We start from the raw sequence: 19,491 nt of genomic DNA on the forward strand, positions 1-19,491 counted from the left end.
GGGTGAGGAGGGCCAGGAAGAGCTCGGGGCAGGCCTCCTGCACGGCCTTCTTGAACTCTCGGGCGAACTGCAGCTCGTGCAGCGGGTTCATGGCCTGTCGGGGCAGCAGGGGACACTCAAGGGGTCTGGGGTCCAGGCCTGTGGATCAACCTTCCGACAAAACCCACGTCCGACCTCGCCTCCCTGTGCCTGCCCACAGCCTCCAGGACCACAGCCGAGTCCTTGCCCGAGATGTCCCTCCCTCAGGGCCCGGCCGTCGCTCTGGCCCTCCGTGCCTCGCCTCTCCCGCCGCTCTCCCTGCAGGCCTGGGTCCTCCGCCCCACAAGCCCCGCCCACTCTGCCCTCTGCGCTGCCTCGTGTCGGGCCCCTCAGCCCCGTGGGCTTTGCTCCTCGCGGTATCCCCAGCACAGAGGCTGGCACACAACAGGTACCCGTGAATGAACGTCGAGGGGACACGTGGCCCAGGAGGCAGAGCCAGACAGCAGCCCCGGGGTCTCCCGTGCCCAGAGGGGCATCTGGTCCAGAACGTTCTCAGCGTCAGGGGCCAGCACTGCGGAGCAAAGACAAGGGGAGGGCAGGGGCTTGGGGCGCGGCGGGACCCAGGGAAGGCCACCCTGCTGACCCCACGCTGAGTGTGGTCTCCAACGGGGAGGGCCCGGGGGTCGGGGGCCTCAAGGAGCAGGGCTGACGGACGGCCAGGCCCGGAGACAGCGTGGGGCTTCCTGCCGCTGCTGGGTTCCGCTGTCGCACCCCTCTGCTGGGGGCGGCCGCTTGTCCAGGGTGCTCTGAGTGGTGGGGGCGGCTGCATGCTCACTGCTCAGGGGGCTTTTGGGGTGGAGGTGGGTTCTTAGCCTGGAGTAAAACAGGGTTGGGGCACAGCTGCTGCCCCATCAGAGTGCAGCCCAGGGGCAGGTGTGGTGAGTTAGCAAGTGAGAGACCCCTGCTCCTGGGGCTGTGCAAGCAGGGCCCGGGCTTGTGCAGAAAGCTGGGGGGTGGGAGGTAGCGGGGGTTCCTACAGGAGGGTGGGGGCTACCAGAGGCAGCCTCTACGATTCCCCCAGAATGGACAACCTCCAGAACCCAAGTATGGGGCAGGGGTTCACGACTCTCTCCACGCCCCTCCTCGTGCCTGAACCTGGCTGGCGTGGTCCAGAGCCCTCGACCAGGAAGTGGGGAGCCGGGCCCGGACCCAGGGCCTGTGTGGTCAGTCCCCGGCTGGGCAGCCTCGGAGGCCCCCTCTGCCAGGCCAGGCTGGGCAGGGTGGGTTTCTTCTGAAGCCTGGATATGGGGCTCCCTGTCCGCCGGGGCCGGGCACAGGGTGGGTGCCCCACGCCCACGTCCGGCTGAACGCACACAAGAAGGCAGCTGGGGACAGCGTCTGGGCGTGTTGGCAGAGACTCACGGCCATGGAGCGCAGGTAGGCCTTCTCCGTGGGCCGGGGGCTGCCGTCACCGGTCCTGGTGGGTTGGGGCCGCTGCAGCACCCAGGCCAGCAGCTCGGCCAGCACCAGGCAGCTCACGGCCGCTCGGCCCCCGGGGCCCTCCACAGCGGAAGGCACGGCTGCGGGCAAAGGGTGGCCGTGAGGGCAGCGCTGAAACTCTGGCCTGGCCAGGCTGGGTCACAGCAGCGGGCCGCCGTGCCCAGGGCCTCAGGGGCCTGGAGTGGGGGCCAGGGGAGGAGGCCAGGCTGGGTCCCGAGCGGAACCCTGTTAGGACAGGTGGGTGAGGGGTGGATAAGAGCATATTGAGGTGGGGGAGGGGCACGAGGGGCGGGGCCTGGACAGCAGTGCGGCCAGGGGGATGCGGCAGACTCTGTCTGTCACCCTCCATGGCTCCCAAGTACTGTCAGGACAAGTCCAGCTGGTGCCCAAAGCCATCGCCCTCTGACCCCTGCCCTCTGACTTCCAGGACCCGCCTGCCTTCCCCCCTCTCCTGCCTCTGGCCTCCTCACCTGGCCTATTCCCGCTCAGCCTTTAGGGCTCGCCCTACAGTCACTTCCTCCTGGAAGCCTGCCGTGACTGCTTCCTCTTAAGCCTGGGTTTGCTGGGGTCCAGCTCCCCTGGCACCAACCTGGGTCAACTTAGGGGCCATCACTGGTGTGTGCAGAGCTTTTCAGTGTCCTTGTGCCCATTTTGCACATGAGGAAACTGAGGACTGGAGACGGGATGTGCTCTGATCGGGGCCCTGCCTCGTAATGGGGAGATGGTACAGGAGGTCAGACCTGCCTAGTCCCATGGCGTTTCTGCCTGGTGGTGGGGAAGCCCACTCAGGCCCTGCAAGAGCGGGGGAGGCAGGGGGCACTGGGGCTCTCCAGTGTCAGTGGCCATGACGGCCCTCTTGTTTTCTGTGCTAGGTGTCTTTGGGCCTGAGTGCTGGGTGGAAGGGGCTGGAGGGGCAGGAGGGACCCTGGAATGACGGGGTGTGGGCGGGGAGGGCATAGTTGGGGGGTTTGATGCGCTGCAACTCCCAGCTTTCAGAGGGACCCCGGGGGGGCTGCCCTTGAGCGCTGGGCCGCCACCCCAGTCCCACCTGACCCTGGCTGAGTGGGCCCAGAGGACTCTGGGAGATTCCAGAGTGAGGGCGGCACCGCCTAGAAGGAGTGGGGCCTTTGCAGTGAGGAGGGCCTGAACTCAAACCCCTGCTCCGCCCCGTGCTGGCTGGGTGACCTTGGCCAAGTCACTTCCCCTCTCGAGGGCAAAGCTGCCTCGAGGGGCTTAGGCGAGACGGCTCCCCAGGAGCGAGGGTGCACAGAGGGCCAAGGCTTCTATTCTACTCCCTGTGGGTGTCTGTGACTCAGTCGGCACCTCTGTGCTGGGCACCGTCTCGCTCAGGCAACGTCCCAGGGTACTGAGCAGAGACAGATCCAGTAAGAATCCTGGGCGTGACCCGCCTAGGGTTTGACGTGGGCAGCAAACAGTGGTGCGTCAGACACTAGCCCACGTGCGTAAAGCAGGGCGGGGGGGGCGCGCGGCAGGAGGACGCATCTGGGTGTCCTCGATCGTAGGCAGGGCAGTCGGAGGCCTCCACGGAGAAGGGGGGTGCCTGCGGAGACCTGAGAGCAGTGGGAGAGGCTGCAGCTCTGAGACGGTGGCCGGCGTGGCGTGTTCAGGGCCAGTGTGGGCGGCGTGGCGTGAGTAGCCCAGAGCAGGAGGACAGTGAGGTCGTGGGGCAACAACGTCACGAGTTGTTGGGTGCCGTAAAGGTTTTGGCTTTGACTTTGAATGACGTGGGGGCCACTGGAATGTTTGGAGTGGAGAAGAGACGTGATCCGACCTAGTTTTAAAGGACCACTCCGGCTGCTGGGACGGAGGGGCTGGAAACGGGCCAGGACGCGCAGTGAGAGCTCATTATGTCCTAACTAGGGTGGTGGTGTCGGCGGCTGGGGGAGATGGAGGCAGGTGGACCGCAGGGCTTCCCAGAGGATGGGCTGTGGGGTGGAGAAGAGAGCCAAGGTGACACCGAGAGCTTTGGCCTGAAGCTGGAGGATGAATCGCCGCGTCTGACACAGGAGCTGGCAAGGCGAACAGGTGCAGGGCAGGGTCAGGGGGTGGCCTGGACGTGGCAAGTGGATGCCCATCAGACATCCCCGTGCATCCGGCCGGGGCGAACATTCGGGAGGCGCCTGGGCTTAGGTGATATTTAAACCAGGGGGATGGAAGTGGCCACCAGGGCAGGGAGTGTAAGTGAAGATGGGGCCTGAGGCTCAGCCCTGTGGCGCCTGCGTTAGGAAGCCAGGGGGACAGGAGGAAGCAGCCAGGAGGCGGAGCAGGGCCGGCTGGGGTTGGCGGGGGAGGAGCCAGGCGAGGGTGGGCTCTGGAACCAAGTCAGGAAAGTGTTCCCAGCCCAGAAATGAGCCCACGCAGACGTGGTCAATTAATTTACAACAAAGGAGCCAAGAACATGCAATGGGGAAAGGACCGTCTCTTCAACAAATGGTGCTGGGAAAACTGGGCGGCCACGTACGAAAGAATGCAACTGGACCTCTATCTTACAGCACACACAAAAATTAACTCGAAATGGATTAAAGACTTGAATATAAGACCTGAAACCATAAAACTCCTAGAAGAAAACCTAGGTGGTAAGCTCCTTGACGTCAGTCTTGGCCATCATTTTTTGGATCTGACACCAAAAGCAAAGGCAGCAAAAGCAAAAATCAACAAGCGGGACAACATCAAACTAAAAAGCTTCTGCACAGCAAAGGAAACCATCTACAAAATGAAAAGGCGACCTAGTGAATAGGAGAAAATATTTGCAAATCATATTTATGAAAAGGGGTTAATATTCAAAATACTTGAAACACACACACAACTCAATAGCAAAAGCAAGCAAACAAAAACTCCCCACACAATCCGATTAAAAAATGGGCAGAGGATCTGAATAGACATTTTTCTACGGAAGACATACAGATGGCCAACAGGTGCGTGAAAAGAAGCTCAACATCACTCACCATCAGGTAAATGCAAATCAAAACCACAAGGCGGTATCATCTCACACCTATTATCAAAACGACAAGAAATAACAAGTGTTGAGAAGGATGTGGAGAAAAGGGAACCCTTGTACACTGTTGGCGGCAATGTAAATTGGTGCAGCCACTATGGAGAACAGCATGAAGATTCATCAAAATACTAAAAAGTGAACCACCATGTGATCCAGCAATCCCTCTTCTGGGAATTTATCTGAAAAATACGAAAACACTAACTTGAAAAGATATATGCACCCCCATGTTCATAGCAGCATTATTTACAATTGCCAAGATATGGAAACAACCTAATTGCCCATCAGCAGATGAATGGATAAAGAAGATGTAACATATATATATATATATAAATAAAATGGAATATTATTCAGCCATAAGAAAGAAGGAAATCTTGCCATTTGAGACAACATCGATGGACCTTGAGGGCATTAGGTTTAGTGGAATAGGTCAGACAGAGGAAGATAAATACCACATGATCTTGCTTACATGTGGAATCCAAAATGAAAACAAAACCCAAACCAACCAAACAAAAACTCAGCTCATATCTACAGAGAACATGCTGGTGGTTGCTAGAGGAGAGGAGTCAGAGGTAAGCGAAATGGTGAAGAGGGTCAAAAGGTACAGACTTCCAGGTGTAAAATAAGTAAGTCCTGGGGACGTAACGTACGCACGGCGACCATAGCTGTTAACCCTGTATTGTATGTTTGCAACTTGCTAAGAGAATAGCTCACCACAAGGACAAAAAATCTGTAACTATGAATGATGATGATTGTTAACTAGACTTACTGTGGTGATCATTTCACCCCACCGCCCCTCCCCAAAAAAAGAAATAAGAAAGAGAAGGAGTTCCTAGGAGTGAGAGTGGTTGCCATGAATACACAGAGGAACCTGAAAGCATGTCAGAAAGTGACAGAAGCCAACCTGAAAAGGCTACATAGGGTATGATTCCAGCTCTATGACATTCTGGAAAAGGGAAAACCATGTAGACAGTCAAAAGATCAGTGGTTGCCAGGGCTTTAGTGGGAGGCAAGGATGAATAGGCAGAGCACAGGGGGTTGGGGGCAGTGAGACTATTCCGTATGATGCTATAATAGCGAATACTTGTCACTCGCTGTACATTTGTCCAAATCCATAGAATGTACACCCCCAAGAGTGAACTGTAATGTAAACTATAGACTTTAGTTAATAATAATATATCAATATTGGCTCATCAATTGTAACAAACATACCACACTAAGGCAAGATGTTACCAAGGAAGGAGCCTGGCAGGGGAGGGAAGTAGATGGAACTTTGCACCTTCTGCTTAATTTTTCTGCAAACCTAAAACAGCTCCAAAAAAAGAAAACTCTATTTAAAAAAATGGAAAGAGGCATACAATGCAATACTAAAGAAAGGAAAACTGGTGTTACTAGATTTAGATTAGAATAGACAATCAAGATCTAAAAATCTACATTAATATCAGGCCGGTGAAAAAAGGTCTCCAAAGACTACATGCAGCATGATACTCTTTATATAAAATTATTGAAACTACAAATAAAATGTTTTTAAGAATATGTTTAGATGCAATCACACATATAAAAAGAAAGCAAAAGAATGAAGACCCTTGGGTGGATGAGCCGGGGGGATGGAAGCAGTGACGGAGGGCAGCCCCGTCCTTACATGTAGTTCATAACTAGGGCCCTGGCTTTTGTACGGGTGACAGCTTCACAAGTGTGCATTCGATTACTGAGAAGAATCCTTGCTCTAAGCAAAGAACTAAGTTGAAGCAGGCCTTGCATAGAGCCGTGATGGATGAGTGTGACAAAACTAGGGTTACTCCTGGTCCAGCTTTGAGGGCCAGTGCAGTAGAAGCAGTCGCCCAAGGGTGAAAGAGGAAAAAGAGAAAACGAGGAAGCTGGGCAATGATTCTAAAAGTTATGTAGAAATGCAGAGGGCCAAGAATGGCCAAGACAGTCTTGCGGAAGGAGGAGGGGGGAGGCCTTTCTGGATCAGGGGAGGTGAATTAATATTAAAGTTGTAGGAATGAGAACCTTGGGTGTTGGCCTAGGCACAGACAAGCAGAGCAGTGCCGAGCAAGGAGAGCCCAAAGGGGGGTCCCTAGCACACAGCCCTTTTTAAAAAAAAAAAAATTATTTATTATTTTATATTTATTTTTGGTTGCGTTGGGTCTTCGTTGCTGCATGCGGGCTTTCTCTAGTTGTGGCTCGTGGGCTCAGTAGTTGTGGCACGCAGGCTCCAGAGCGGAGGCTCAGTAGCTGTGGCACACGGGCTTAGTTGCTCCGCAGCATGTGGGATCTTCCCAGACCAGGGCACGAGCCCGTGTCTCCGGCATTGGCAGGTGGATTCTTAACCACTGCGCCACCAGGGAAGTCCCTCAGCACACAACCCTTGACTGCAGGAAGCCAGCACCCAGAGCTGCAGGAACAGGGTGGGGCACTCGATGAAGGATGCTGGACATTTAGAAGAAACTGGAGCCGGATCCACATCTCCATGAGGTGGGTGGAGGGCTGAATGAGAAAGGCAAACTCTAGGATTTTTATAAGGTAATGTCTGAGAATGAATGATGGAACTTGGAACTCCTTTTCATCAAAGGACCTAGTAAGGGAGCGAAAGGAAAGCTGCAAAGTGGAAGAAGATATTTAACATAAAATCAACTGAGACCTTGTATCCAGATTACTGTACATAAAGAAGTCCTAGAAATCGATAAGAAAAAGCGGGACAACCCAACAGAAAAATGTGCAGGGTACTTGAACAGGCAACACCAAAGACGCCGTTCCAATGGCCATGAAGGGCATGAAAAGATGTACAGCCTCATTATTTAAACAGCAAGGTGAAAATTAACATGGAAGTATGATTAATACTACCCACCAGATGGGCTAAAATTTTGATGGTTGACTAGAAAGTTGATGTTAAGTGTTCGTGAAGATGCGGACCAACAGGAACTCTTAAAAAAATACTGTGGGAATGAGAGGTGGTTTAAGTTCTTTAGAAACATTTTGCATCATATGTTAGTGTTGGTGCCACGCCTACGCCATGGAAATTGAATGGAGATGTGCCTCAGAGCTCATGTATGAGCAAATTCACAGCAGCGTTAACCGCAGACCTAAACCCAAATGTCCATCCAGAGTGAGAAGGGTACCTGGTGTTCATAGGATGGGATACTACCCAGCACCCAAAACGAATGAACTCCAACTATATGTAACATATTGGGAGGAGTCTAAAGCACAAGGTGTTGAGGGAAAAAGCCAGATAACAAAAGAATACTGGAAGGGCTCATATCACACAATTCTGTTTATATTTTAGGACACGCCACCATTAGTTCATGCACTACTAAGAAGGAAAAGTTATCCAAGATGGGAGTCTAATAGGGGCCCCACCAAAAAGGTTGGACCCCAAGGGCTGTGTGTACAGTGTAAATGTGATAAAGCAAAGCAAAAGGACATGAAAGCCCTGCCTTGCAGAAAGAACAGCAAGAAAACCCGTGCTCACTCAGCACACCGTGGGGAAGGAGGATGGTGCTCCAGAGAATCCAAACCACAAAACCTACTTTGGGGTCTGAATCACACCACCCTGGTGCCCCCCACCAAACACCCTCCAGCAGAGACTCTTACATTTGAAGTGGTCTCAGGATGAGAGTGCCCCCAGGTGACTGAGAACGCTACATCAATCCAGGTGTAAGGCACCATCAACGTAAAATGTGCTCCTACTTCATGGATGTTGACGTGTGAAAAATGTGCTTCTTAGAACTGAGGAAATAAGATATAAATTCCAATACAGATGAAACTGAACTATAGACCTGGGCAGCTGAGGACAACGCCGGCTGCCTGGGTCCACCCCCCACCGCCACCTCTCAAAATTTCCTTGAAAAACAACACAGCAAGAAGAAGAGAAAAGTAAAACCACACAATGTGACCTCAGAGAACATCCAGACTTCAACACAGTATAAGCAGAAGAGAACTATGCCAGCCCCGGCCTGCAGTCTCTCACACTCCCACCCCACCCCTGCTCCACCATGAGGCTCTGTGGCAGATAAAAGGAGGATGAGAGAAACTATGGAGAGGAGAGGAGACAGGACCTGGCAACAGGGCTCAGAGTTGATCTAAATCACCTTCAGGAAGACAAGGTCCATCTTAAGTCTGAAAATATGAAACAATAAAGAAGAAAGACACCAACTAAACCAGAGCCCTGACCACAGGAAAAGGACTGAAAAGACTGTTCATTTGAAGGGCAGCCTTCAACACACACAGCTTTGGGGAGAAAAAAAGGGCAAAAAAAAGAAAGAAGTACCCTTTGAAATTGGTTGGTGAAAGGTAAAGGCACAAAAAGGAAAAATTTAAGGTCCTACAAGAGAAAAAGGACCCCCCAAACTGGAGGATACATAACCCTTTCACCTACCACCCAAACTAAAAATCTGCTAAGTTACCTGGACTTCGGTATGCTGACAGAAGAGGGTGCCATTGAACTTGAAATTCTACAAAACACTCTAATAGTGTTGTATATAAACAGGAGAAAAATTAATAGATCCATAGAGTTACTGCAAAAACCCCTGGAAAACAAAAGCACACATCCAGTGAGAAAATTCCTCCCCTGAAAAACAACCATGATTCAGATAAAAGTGTAAGACAACACCCCACATGCAGGCCAATGTACTCAAGCAAGCCTTTAAAGATATGAAAAACCACCTTGAATTATATATTCAAAAAGGACCAAAAAAAAAAAAGCCTCTGATAAGAAAGGAAAAGAGAGTTGATTGAATTCAGAAGTGAAAAAAAGAATTCAAGGTGCTCGAGAGAGAGAAGACTCAAATGAAAATTAGAAAGGGGCATTGAGGAAAAGTAGAAAGACCACCAAGAGAATAAAGATGAATTTAAGAGAAGTAAAAAGGGTCACAGAGAAAGTAGGAGAAATGGAAGGCAGGCAAGGAAAGACTAGCATTTGAATTACTGGAGTCTCTGAAGAAGAAAAACAACAATGGAACAGAACTGATATTTAAAACTATAACCAAGAGAGAAATAGGTGAGGGAGATTAAGAGGTACAAAGTCCAGTCACAAAGTAAAAAAATCACAGGGATGAAATATACAGTGTTGGGAATATAGTCAACGATAATGTAGTATTTTTGTGTGGTGACAGATGGTAACTAGACTTATCATGGTGATCATTTTGAAATGTATAGAAATATAGAATCACTATGTTGTGCACCAGGAACTAACACAGTGTTGCAGGTCAATTATACTTCAAAACAAACAAACAAACAAACTCATAGAAAGAGAGACCAGATTTGTGGCTACCAGAGGTAGGGGTTGGGGGAGGGGGAATTAGATGGAGGTGGTCAAAAGGTACAAACCTTCAGTCATAAGATAAAGAAGTACTAGGGATGTAATGTACACCATGATTAATACAATGAACACTGCTGCATGTTATATATGAAACTTGTTAAGAGAGTGAATCCTGAGTTCTCATCACACGGAAAAAAAATTTTTTTTCTTTTATTTTGTATCTATATGCCATGGTGACTGCTCACGAAACTTATTGTGGTCATCATTTCATGATCTATGTAAGTCAAATCATTAGGCTGTACACCTTAAACTTATCCAGTGCTGTAGGTCCAATTATGTCTCAATAAAACTGGAAGAAAAAAATTACAACCTAGAGAACTTTCCAGAAACAATAACAACAAAAGACTTAAATCTACATATTCAAAAGACTTACCGGGTACCTGGGAAAATTAACACAGAATGATCAACTCTGAGATATTTCTTAGTAAAATTGTTATATTTCAAAGATAAAGAAAAAAGTTCCAAGGTCTCCAGACAAAAAGATCAAATAACTTACAGAGGCAAAAAAAAAAAATTTTTTTTTGTTTCATCAGACTTTTCAAAAACAAAGCAAGGCAACAATTGAGCAGCGTTAAAAAAATACTTAGAGACTTCCCTGGCGGTCCAGTGGTTAACACTCTGTGCTCCCAATGCAGGGGACACGGGTTTAATCCCTGGTCTGGGAAGTAGGATGCCACACGCAGCATGGCATGGCCAAAACCAAAACCAAAACAAGAAACAAACAAGAAAAAAACTTAATAAAAGAAAGTGTGAACCAAGGATTTTATAGCCAGCCTAGCCGCCCTTCATGAAAGAACCTAGGGTGTTCTGAATCCATGAGCCTCCTTGAGGAATCTGTCAGAGGACGAGCTTCGTCAAGCTAAGAGATGGCTAGAGATCTTTGGCAAAAGGGACTTAGGGTGAGTGCGTGTACTCACTAAGAACCAATGCGAGGAGGAAGGTGGATGACTAAGTTGCAAATTTTGAAGTGTGCAAATGAAAACATAGAAGGAGAAGGGACGAATACTCTCACTGGTTGTTATATGGGCAATGGATGGGAGTTTAAGGATATCAATAAAAATGGGTAAACCAGGTATTAAAAGGTTAAATAAGAAAACAAGGGACTAAGGGCATTAAAATAGGTTAGGAGTACAAACGTAGCAACTAGTACAAAAATACAACCCTTCCTAAATTAAAAAGCAACTAAAGCTCAAAGAATACACATCTCATAGAAAAAAACCAGCAAATAAAACACACGCAATTACAAAATATTATGACAGAGTTGAGATTCAGCATATCAGTCATATCAATAAATGTGAATGGACTTAACTCACCTATTAAAATAAAAAGGTTTTCAGTTTGGAAAATCCCTCAACCCCCTGCCCCATGCTGGCAGGCCCTCGGCAGGGGGCCCACCCCCTCACGGTCTCCAGCTTGGCCCCGTGCTCCTGGATGGCAGCGAGCAGCATGTCGGCGGCCGCCTGCACGCGGAAGGGGCTGGTGGAGCCCAGGCTGTCAACAGCCGTCCAGATGAGGTCGGTCAGCTCTGCCATCGTGAGATGCTTCATGATCTCCTGTAGCAGCGGGATGGAGGCGGCTGTCAGCGTGGTCACCTGTGCTGGGCGCCCACCTCCCCGCCTCCACTCTTAGCCCTTCTCACTTGCTCCAGGCTCCCCAAGTCTCTGAGCGCTTCCAGATGCCTGAGCCCCGCGCCTCTGGGTCCTCCAACGTGTGCACCCATTCTGCAGCCTGCACATCTCCTGCACATCTCTCTGAGCCAACCGCAGCCCAGGGGCAGGAAGAGAGGGCGCGACGCCCACCAGGAGGTGGGGACACGGCTCCCTTCGTCACTCAGACCCCGGTGCTTTTGTCGCGAGACACACTCGGCCGGGCCAGCCTCCTCTCTGCCCCTCGTCCGCACGGTCCTCACTTCGTGGGATTCCTCACTGGCTGGCCTCAGCCCAGCTGGGTACCCCTCACGCGCCAGGCCCCAGTCCTCCTCCTTGCAGAGTCTTAACCAAGAGCAACTGAACGTCAGCGCTTCTAAGGATCTTCAAGGTCACCTTGGCCAACCCCCAGGCCTGGGAAGGCGTGTGGGCTGCCCTCATTCGTGGCGCCTGGTAGGGCTGGGCAGGAGCGGGCTGAGTCCGGAACCTGGGCTCCTGTCCCATAGCAGAGCCTGCCCAGGAGCCCCACCCTGCTCGCCGCCCAAATTCTCCCAGGAGTGACCCTAAGGGTCCTGGGAGGTGGGTGGCACGTCCCACACCAAACCCCGAGCAGGATGCAGGGGTTCTCGGGAAATGCAAGGTCGGGGTGGGATCCCTGCTCCACAGCCTCAGACCACAGTCTCCTAGAGGGAGACTGCCCAGGCAGAACCTTCTGGAAAGACTTAGAGCAGGGTTTCCCAATATGGTAGCCACCAGTTATACCAAGTTATTTAAATCTAAATGTAAGTAAGTAAAATTTAAAATTCAGCTCTTCAGCTGCACTACCACATTTTTTTTTTTTTTTTTTTTTAAATTTGGCTGTGCCACTCAGCCTGTGGGATTTAGTTCCCCAACCAGGGATCGAACCCGGGCCCTGGCAGTGAACGTGCCGAGTTCTAACCACTGGACTGCCAGGGAACTCCCTGCACTACCCACATTTCAAGTGCTCAATAGCCACATAGGGACAGTGGCCACCTTGAAGAGTGCAGATACAGACACCTCCTCCTCCCAGAAAGTTCTGTTGGAAAGCTCTGACTCTGAGCATCTGATAACCAAAGAAGACAGAATGCTGGTGATGGATACACTTGGGAAGCCTGACAGAAAATTATAATGCCTGCAAGGATGTTAAGAGGGTAAAACGTTCCCTTGCACGTTAGGATATTTGTTGAGATGTTTGAAAGTCTGTTAGGATGTTTGCGTGTATATTAGATATAAAAATAAGTATTAAATAATGGATGTGAGAATATTTATTACGGTCTTATTGTTCTAAAATTTTGGGAAAATGTTTGTGAGAATGTTAGGCTATCAGTTATTGGTTAGAATGTTAAAATAATTTAAATGGCATATTTGTAGGTAAAAATAACTTTTTGTGTTAGAACGTTAGGCTATTAAAAATCTGGTTAGAACATTTGTTATAAGATTACATTTAAAATTGTTTGCTAAAATGTTAAATTTTGGTTAAAGTTCTAGTATTTAGAATGTTTTTGAAGCAATTCAACTGGAAATGGTGGTTAGACTCTCAGAATCCCAGAATACTACAATCTCAGGGTTGGTAAATACATTCGAGGTAACTTATTTTAACCCAGAGCACGAATAAATGTGAGATGGAAGTGGCAGTGATGGTGGTGCTGAGGTGGTGGTAATGGTGGTAGTGATGGTGGTTCTGTGGTGATGGTGGTGCTGGTGGTGCTGGTGGTCATGATGGTGGTGGTGGTGGTAATAGTGGTGGTGATGGCGATGGTGCTGGTGGTGCTGGTGGTGGTGGTGAAGGTGTAATGTATACAAGACCACATGGGGAACAAGACCAGGACAGACTTGGGACCAGAACCCAGGTCTATTCTCCATCCAAACCTTCCCAGAACTACCATCCCTTGATTAGCAGGCCCTCCCATCCTCTCCCCGTTCTGTGCTCTGTCCATCACTGCTTCTTGTCCAAGGAGAGCCAGAGCCGAACACCCACTCCCTGTGTGCAGGGACCATGCAGAATGGGGCAGGCTGCCCTTCTCAGGTCCTGGACCCAATGTTCCTAGTCACTCGGCCCACCTGCGAGCCCAAGTGCTCCAGGGCCCCTTAACTGCTGGCCCCCACTGAGCTGGCCCCCAGGGGCCCCTTCCCCCCAGCCCTGTCTTTGCTCCCAGCCCAGGTCCTTTGGCATACACTGAAGCCATACCACGTTTCCCCATTCTGGCCCTGGACAATTGACGTGTTGGCCCCAGGACGTTAGATTTTTCTGTACTAAACATTTTCTGATTGACTTCAGCAGGCTGACAGCCCACTGCAGCCACAGAGAGCACGGGTTTGGGAGTCAAACAGGGCTGGATTCAAAACCCACTGGGCACCTACTGGCCAGAACTGCTGCCACTTTTTCATCATTTGGTTCAACTCGGTTCCACCTAATGGGTGTTTACTGAAGCCTGGCTCTACCACCAGGGCCTGTGCTGGGCCCAGACGAGACCCCACTTCTGGCCTGGGGAGACTGACAAGCACGACACATACAGGGGTCTTCATTAGTCATGGGTTCAACAGCAAGAAGGGGCCGGCCGAAGTCACCATAGTGGAGACATCGTGAACTGACCACTCAGAACATGAGGCTCCACGAAACATGGCCAGTCCAGCCAACGCCAGCATCAAGCCCATGCCCTGTGCCCCAGTCTCGCTCATCTTCAGAAAAGACGCAATGCACGTTGATACAGACGGTCACAGAGACGTGGGATTTCACTGGGATGATGAAAGGGATGCCAGGGAACTGCTGGGCACCCCAAGCCATGGACCGAGGAGGGTCTGGCCACGGGAGATCAGATGACAGCAGAAAGGGGGGGACACGATATGCCTTCGAAGAAGGAGGGTTTGGCTTTCAGAGGATGAGGAGAGGCCTCTGGGAAAATGAGGAAGGCGGGGCTATATCTGCAGATGGTCATCCTGCAAAATCAATCTCAATGGGAAGGACATCGTATGGTGCCTCAGAGGACATCTACCATGGGAGCCACCCTGCCAGCGCCGTTTATTAGGAGCTCCTGGTGGCTGGCACCTCATCGGCACCACTCTGCCCATTTCACAGAGGAAGACTGAGGCTCAGACAGAAGGGGTTTGTTCAAGGTGGCACAGCCACGAGAGACAGAGCTGGGACTCCAGCCTGACCCCAGAGTCTATCTCGAGCCCCTCCTCCAATTCCCCCTCCCCCAACTCCCCCTTCCCAGGCCAGGGGCCACGGGTTCTCCAAAGCTCTCAGTTAATCCCCAGAGATGCAGTGAGATCCTGGCCTCGGTTTTAATACTCACACCCTGGCCCCAGCGGGAGCCCCGTCAGAGGGGCGGTGGTTGGGGGTTAGAGCAGAGCATGGCCACGCCCCCGCACCGGACCTGCCCAGGATTCTAAGGGCTTTGACCTTGATGACTTGGGAGCTGCCGGGCTGGAAGACGCGGTCCTTCGAGAGCGCCTTCTCCCGGGGGCTGGGGGGAGCGGCCTTCTGGTCCCTGCCGCTCCAGAATGGGGCTCCATCCGCTCTGGCCTGGGAAAGCTGCTTGGGGGACGGTGCTTGCACCTGCGAGGCTTCCCCTGCTGGCCAGGGCGGGCAAGGGTGGGCTTGGGGTCTAGGTTGGGACCCGCAGGAGGTAGGGCAGTATCATCTGAAATCAGGGTTATGTCTGTGTCCAAGTGTGGGGTTGGGAGTCAGTGGGTCTGGGGGTCAGGACAAGGCCATTACTGGGCTTATGGCTGAAGTTAGAGGGTGGGTCTGGGGGTCAGGACAAGGCCATTACTGGGCTTATGGCTGAAGTTAGAGGGTGGGTCTGGGGGTCAGGACAAGGCCATTACTGGGCTTATGGCTGAAGTTAGAGGGTGGGTCTGGGGGAGATTTGGGTTGAGTTGAGCTCAGGAGTGCTGGTGTGGGTTTGGCTGAGGCCGTGGTTAGGGGTGGGAGTGGGTCCACTGTGGTGGTCCTCAAAGGCTCACCTCTGTGGCGCGTCAGGAGCTTGTAGAGATGGCCCACCCCTTCCAGGCTGGAGCACTGGGTGGCCTTGTCTGGGTCCTGGCACAGAATTCCCAGCGTGCCCACCAGTTGCCCAATCCGTCCGAAGTCCTCTTTTGGCTGTGGTGAGAGTGCAGGGGAACCACTGATGCAGACCCCCACCCTGCCACGTACTTACTGCAGCACGGCCAGTGTCAGCAAGGATCCCCTCAGGTTGTGTGCCAGGGCTGGGATTCGGGTCTGGGCAAAATGTAAGGGGTGGCCAAAAAGCTCAGAAATCAAGAGAAATACTATTTTAATGTAATATATATATAAATCAAAATGAACGTAAAAGATCCATCAGGAACAAAGTGGCAAAATTGTAAATAAAGACGGGATCTGAGCCTGCACTTCCATGACCTTGCCTCACTCACCCCACCCTAATCCCGGCCCTGGTTCCAATAAAATTTTATTCACAGCAACAGGTGGCCAGCCCATGGGGCACAGTTTGCTGATTTAATGGTTTAAAACATCCCACTAAAATATTTATCTTGCTTGCAGAGTGTTTTGGCGCCTCCACAAATCTCGTGCCCGAGGCAAGCGCCTGACTTGCCTCTCCCAGACCCAGTCCAGTGTTGCGGAAGTTGATTTTGAGTAAACTGAAGACACTCTGAACCCCTGGAGAGGGATCTTCCTCATCAAAGCAATGCTGGGGGGAGGTCTGTGCATTGCGAGCTTGCTCCCCACCTGCTCGCCTGCCCGTCCATCTTCATTGGAAAGGCACGCCCGCCAGGCACCAGGCTGAGGAACTAATTTCCTCGTCTCTCCCGTGAGTCTCCCGGAGGAATTGATGCTGATTTTGGTCGATAGATGTAGAACCACTCACTACCTGAGCACGTGCTGATGTTCATTCAACCCAAGTGCGTTAGTGACAGATGGTGGTTAGGCTGTGATCCGTGAAACGATGGTGATCGCGATGGACGAGGGTGAGGGATGGTGGCTGCTCCACGCAGAGCTGCCAACCCTAGTCTGGACAGGGCTGCACACTTTATGAGCCCTTTCATGGTCCCCCACCCCCATCTGATTCCCACGGTATCCCTCTGAGGAGGACTCCTTTCCTCCCATCTCCCTGAGAAACAGGCTCAGGGTGGAGAACCTGCCTGAGGCTCCAAGGTGCTTGGGCAAGAGCCCAGTCTCCTGAGTCAGGGGTCAGGGCGCCTGGGTTCAGCTTCCAGCTGGGAGGCCTTGAGCAGGGGTCCCCAACCCCCAACCCAGCCTGTTTCCTTGTGTGTAAAAAGGGGGATTACTTGGCCGGGCCACAGGGGACTCGGGGATCCAGGCTGTCCTGGTGGCAGGGACCCCGTGCGCCTTGGCAGGCTCTGGGAGAAAGGTGGCTTGGCTAGGGCAGCAGAGGGGGCGTGGATGTGGCGCCAGAGGGCCGGATACTCACGTCCAGGTAGAGGTTGTGGCTCAGGAATTTGAGGAGGGCCATGCAGCTGTGTACACCCCGCTGCCGCTCTGTGTGCCTTCTCTGACGCCAGCCAGACGTACATGTGCTGCAGATGGGTGGGGGCAGGGAGGGGTGCTGCAGCCTGGGACCCTGGCTCCGGGCAGGCTCCGCCCCCAGCTCAGGCCAAGCCCACCACCAGCCCAGACCACACCCCTGGGTTCAGGTCCCACCCACCCTTGGACCAGGCTCCACCCATCAGCCCAGATCACACTTATCGTCAGCCTAGGCCACACTCCTCGGCTCAGCCATGTCCTTGGCTCAGGCTCAGCCCACCCTGGTCCCAGGCTCTGCCCACCGGCCTAAGCCACACCCACTGAAGACCAGACCACATCCTCAGTTCAGGCCCCTCCCACTCCCCGCTGACGCTCAGGCCCCAAAATGGCCACCACTCCCCCGTCCGGCCTTCCTTGTCCCATTTCACAGCCTCACAGCTAATCTCTCTGCTCCGGGCAGCCCCGCCCCAAGAGAAGGGGTCATTTCTTTCTTTTGTAGCTGACACGCCCCTCCTGCTCAAGGCCCTTTGAAGCTCTTGGTTCTTAACCCGTTTGCCCCACAATGCACCTCTTTGCAGAGCAGTGCTTTCCTGTGCACACCATAAAGGCACAGAATTACAAAGGAATACAAAGGCATATTGAAACAGTTGTGCTGAACACTTTAAGCCACATTTGAGCCTCTTCGTTAAGGGGATGTATGATTAGAGTTAGTGGATGATTCTGACGTTGGATGAGGTTAAAGTGTTGGGAGATTCTGTGACTCGGTCACGTCCTGTGACAGCCACCGTGCCTCTGTCGGTGGCAGACAGCCACTGCTGGCACTGCTGCGGTCTGCTGCCAACACCCCCAGGGAGGGGCATGCTACTCTGAAGCTCGAGGTGAGGGAAAACGCAGATGGTGTTTCCTCCTGGCCGTGCTCATACACCCCGCCTTCCTTCCGTGCACCCCAGGTCGGGAGCCCCTGCTGCAGCGGCTCCCTTCACCTCCACGGGGTCGCCAGGCCTGAGGCGGCCTGGCCCCTGCTGACCTAACCTCCCCCTGACCCACTGCCCGCTGCCTCCGCTCTGTCCCCAGGCTCCAGCCACGCAGCCCTCCCTCCATTCTGGCTCACTGTGCTAGCTGAGGCGGCTCAGCTCTGCCCCCGCGTGTGCCCTCTGCTGGAGGGCCCTCCTGCCCCTGCTCTCCCCTCCCCTCCCACCCATCGGCCCTCTCAGTCCTCACTCAGGAGGAGGCCCGCTGGCCCTAACCTCCACCCTCCCAGCAGAGGCAGCCTCCCCTGACTGGGCCTCCCCCGACCCTGGACTGTCCCTTTCTGTTGGCTGGTCTCCCTCTTACCAGGGAGGGACTCCCAGAGGGCAGTGACAGAGTGGGTGCGCTTGTGAGACCCCTCGCAGCCGGGGACCTGCTGCAGGTGAGGTTCTCTCAGGCGGAAGGAGGGCAGGTCCCGCCAGGGCCATGTTTCCTCATCAACTCCCTTTAGTGTGACATTCACGGCCCACTGGCCACCAGGCTGCACCTGCTGCACCCCGCCCCCCCGCCCCCAACTTGTCCCAAAACTACTGTGATCCCTCGCGATGGACAACCCTCGAGCCTCTGTGTTCCCGGACGACGCCCCACCCCCGGTTCAGGCCCCGCCTCCTCTGTCCACCCTCTGCCCCACCTGTGCCAGACCCGCACTGCTCCCACGGCCCTCGCCGACAGCAGCAAGTGCCGCTCGTGGGGTTCTGCAGGATGAAGCTCTGCGGCATCTGGTCCAGGGCCTCCGAGGCCTTGTTGCAGAGGGTCTGTGCAGGGACGTGGAGCGGCTCAGGTGGCGGCCAAGCCCCGGTGGGATGAAGGGAGGCCTGAGGCCTCCTGAGGGGCCTGCGTGCACTGGCCTCTCCCTGCCAGTGGTGCCCACTTCCTGCACACTCCCAGGCCGGGCTGCACACCCGCGGGCTCACACCATGCCCGGGAAGGGCCCCCCGTGATCCCCACTGGGCAGCTGGGGAAAGTGGGCAGGGGTGGTCTGGACCCGCCCCAGGGCACAGGTTTCTCAGCGGCCGAGGGAAGTTCATTTCCAAGTTCACGGGCGTGCAGCCCGCACGAGACCTGGCTCAGAAGGCTCCGTGTGCTCCATTTAACGCTCTGCTGTCTCCATCTTGAAATTCTCAAAAAGTTTTAAACAAAGGCCCACATTTTCATTTTGCACGGGTCCCGATTCCTGGGTCTCATACAGGAGACCGCCCCCCCCCCCCCCCGCCCAGTCTTTGCTGCTTGGCTAGCCAGGACTGTTCAGGGAAGGAGGGGCCCCAGGGAGTACTCACTGGAGCAGAGCCCTGGGGCGCTGGAGACCTGGCTCAGAAGGCTCCGTGTGCTCAATTTAACGCTCTGCTGTCTCCATCTTGAAATTCTCAAAAAGTTTTAAACAAAGACCCACATTTTCATTTTGCACGGGTCCCGATTCCTGGGTCTCATACAGGAGACCGCCCCCCCCCGCCCCCCGCCCAGTCTTTGCTGCTTGGCTAGCCAGGACTGTTCAGGGAAGGAGGGGCCCCAGGGAGTA

General features: G+C 53.1%; 1 protein-coding gene across 1 annotated transcript in view; it reads right to left on the reverse strand.

Moving 5' to 3' along the window:
* Positions 1-19,491, reverse strand: part of LOC102982910 (maestro heat-like repeat family member 5) — a 40,785-nt gene that overhangs the window by 2,137 nt on the left and 19,157 nt on the right. Inside the window, 7 exon segments of the mRNA XM_055091321.1 lie at positions 1-94; positions 1,402-1,612; positions 11,136-11,365; positions 14,883-15,055; positions 15,449-15,584; positions 16,894-16,962; positions 16,964-16,999. Of these exon segments, the coding sequence (XP_054947296.1) occupies positions 1-94; positions 1,402-1,612; positions 11,136-11,365; positions 14,883-15,055; positions 15,449-15,584; positions 16,894-16,962; positions 16,964-16,999 (949 nt within the window).

Source organism: Physeter macrocephalus, chromosome 15 (assembly GCF_002837175.3).
Source record: "Physeter macrocephalus isolate SW-GA chromosome 15, ASM283717v5, whole genome shotgun sequence".
Lineage (NCBI taxonomy): Eukaryota > Metazoa > Chordata > Mammalia > Artiodactyla > Physeteridae > Physeter > Physeter macrocephalus.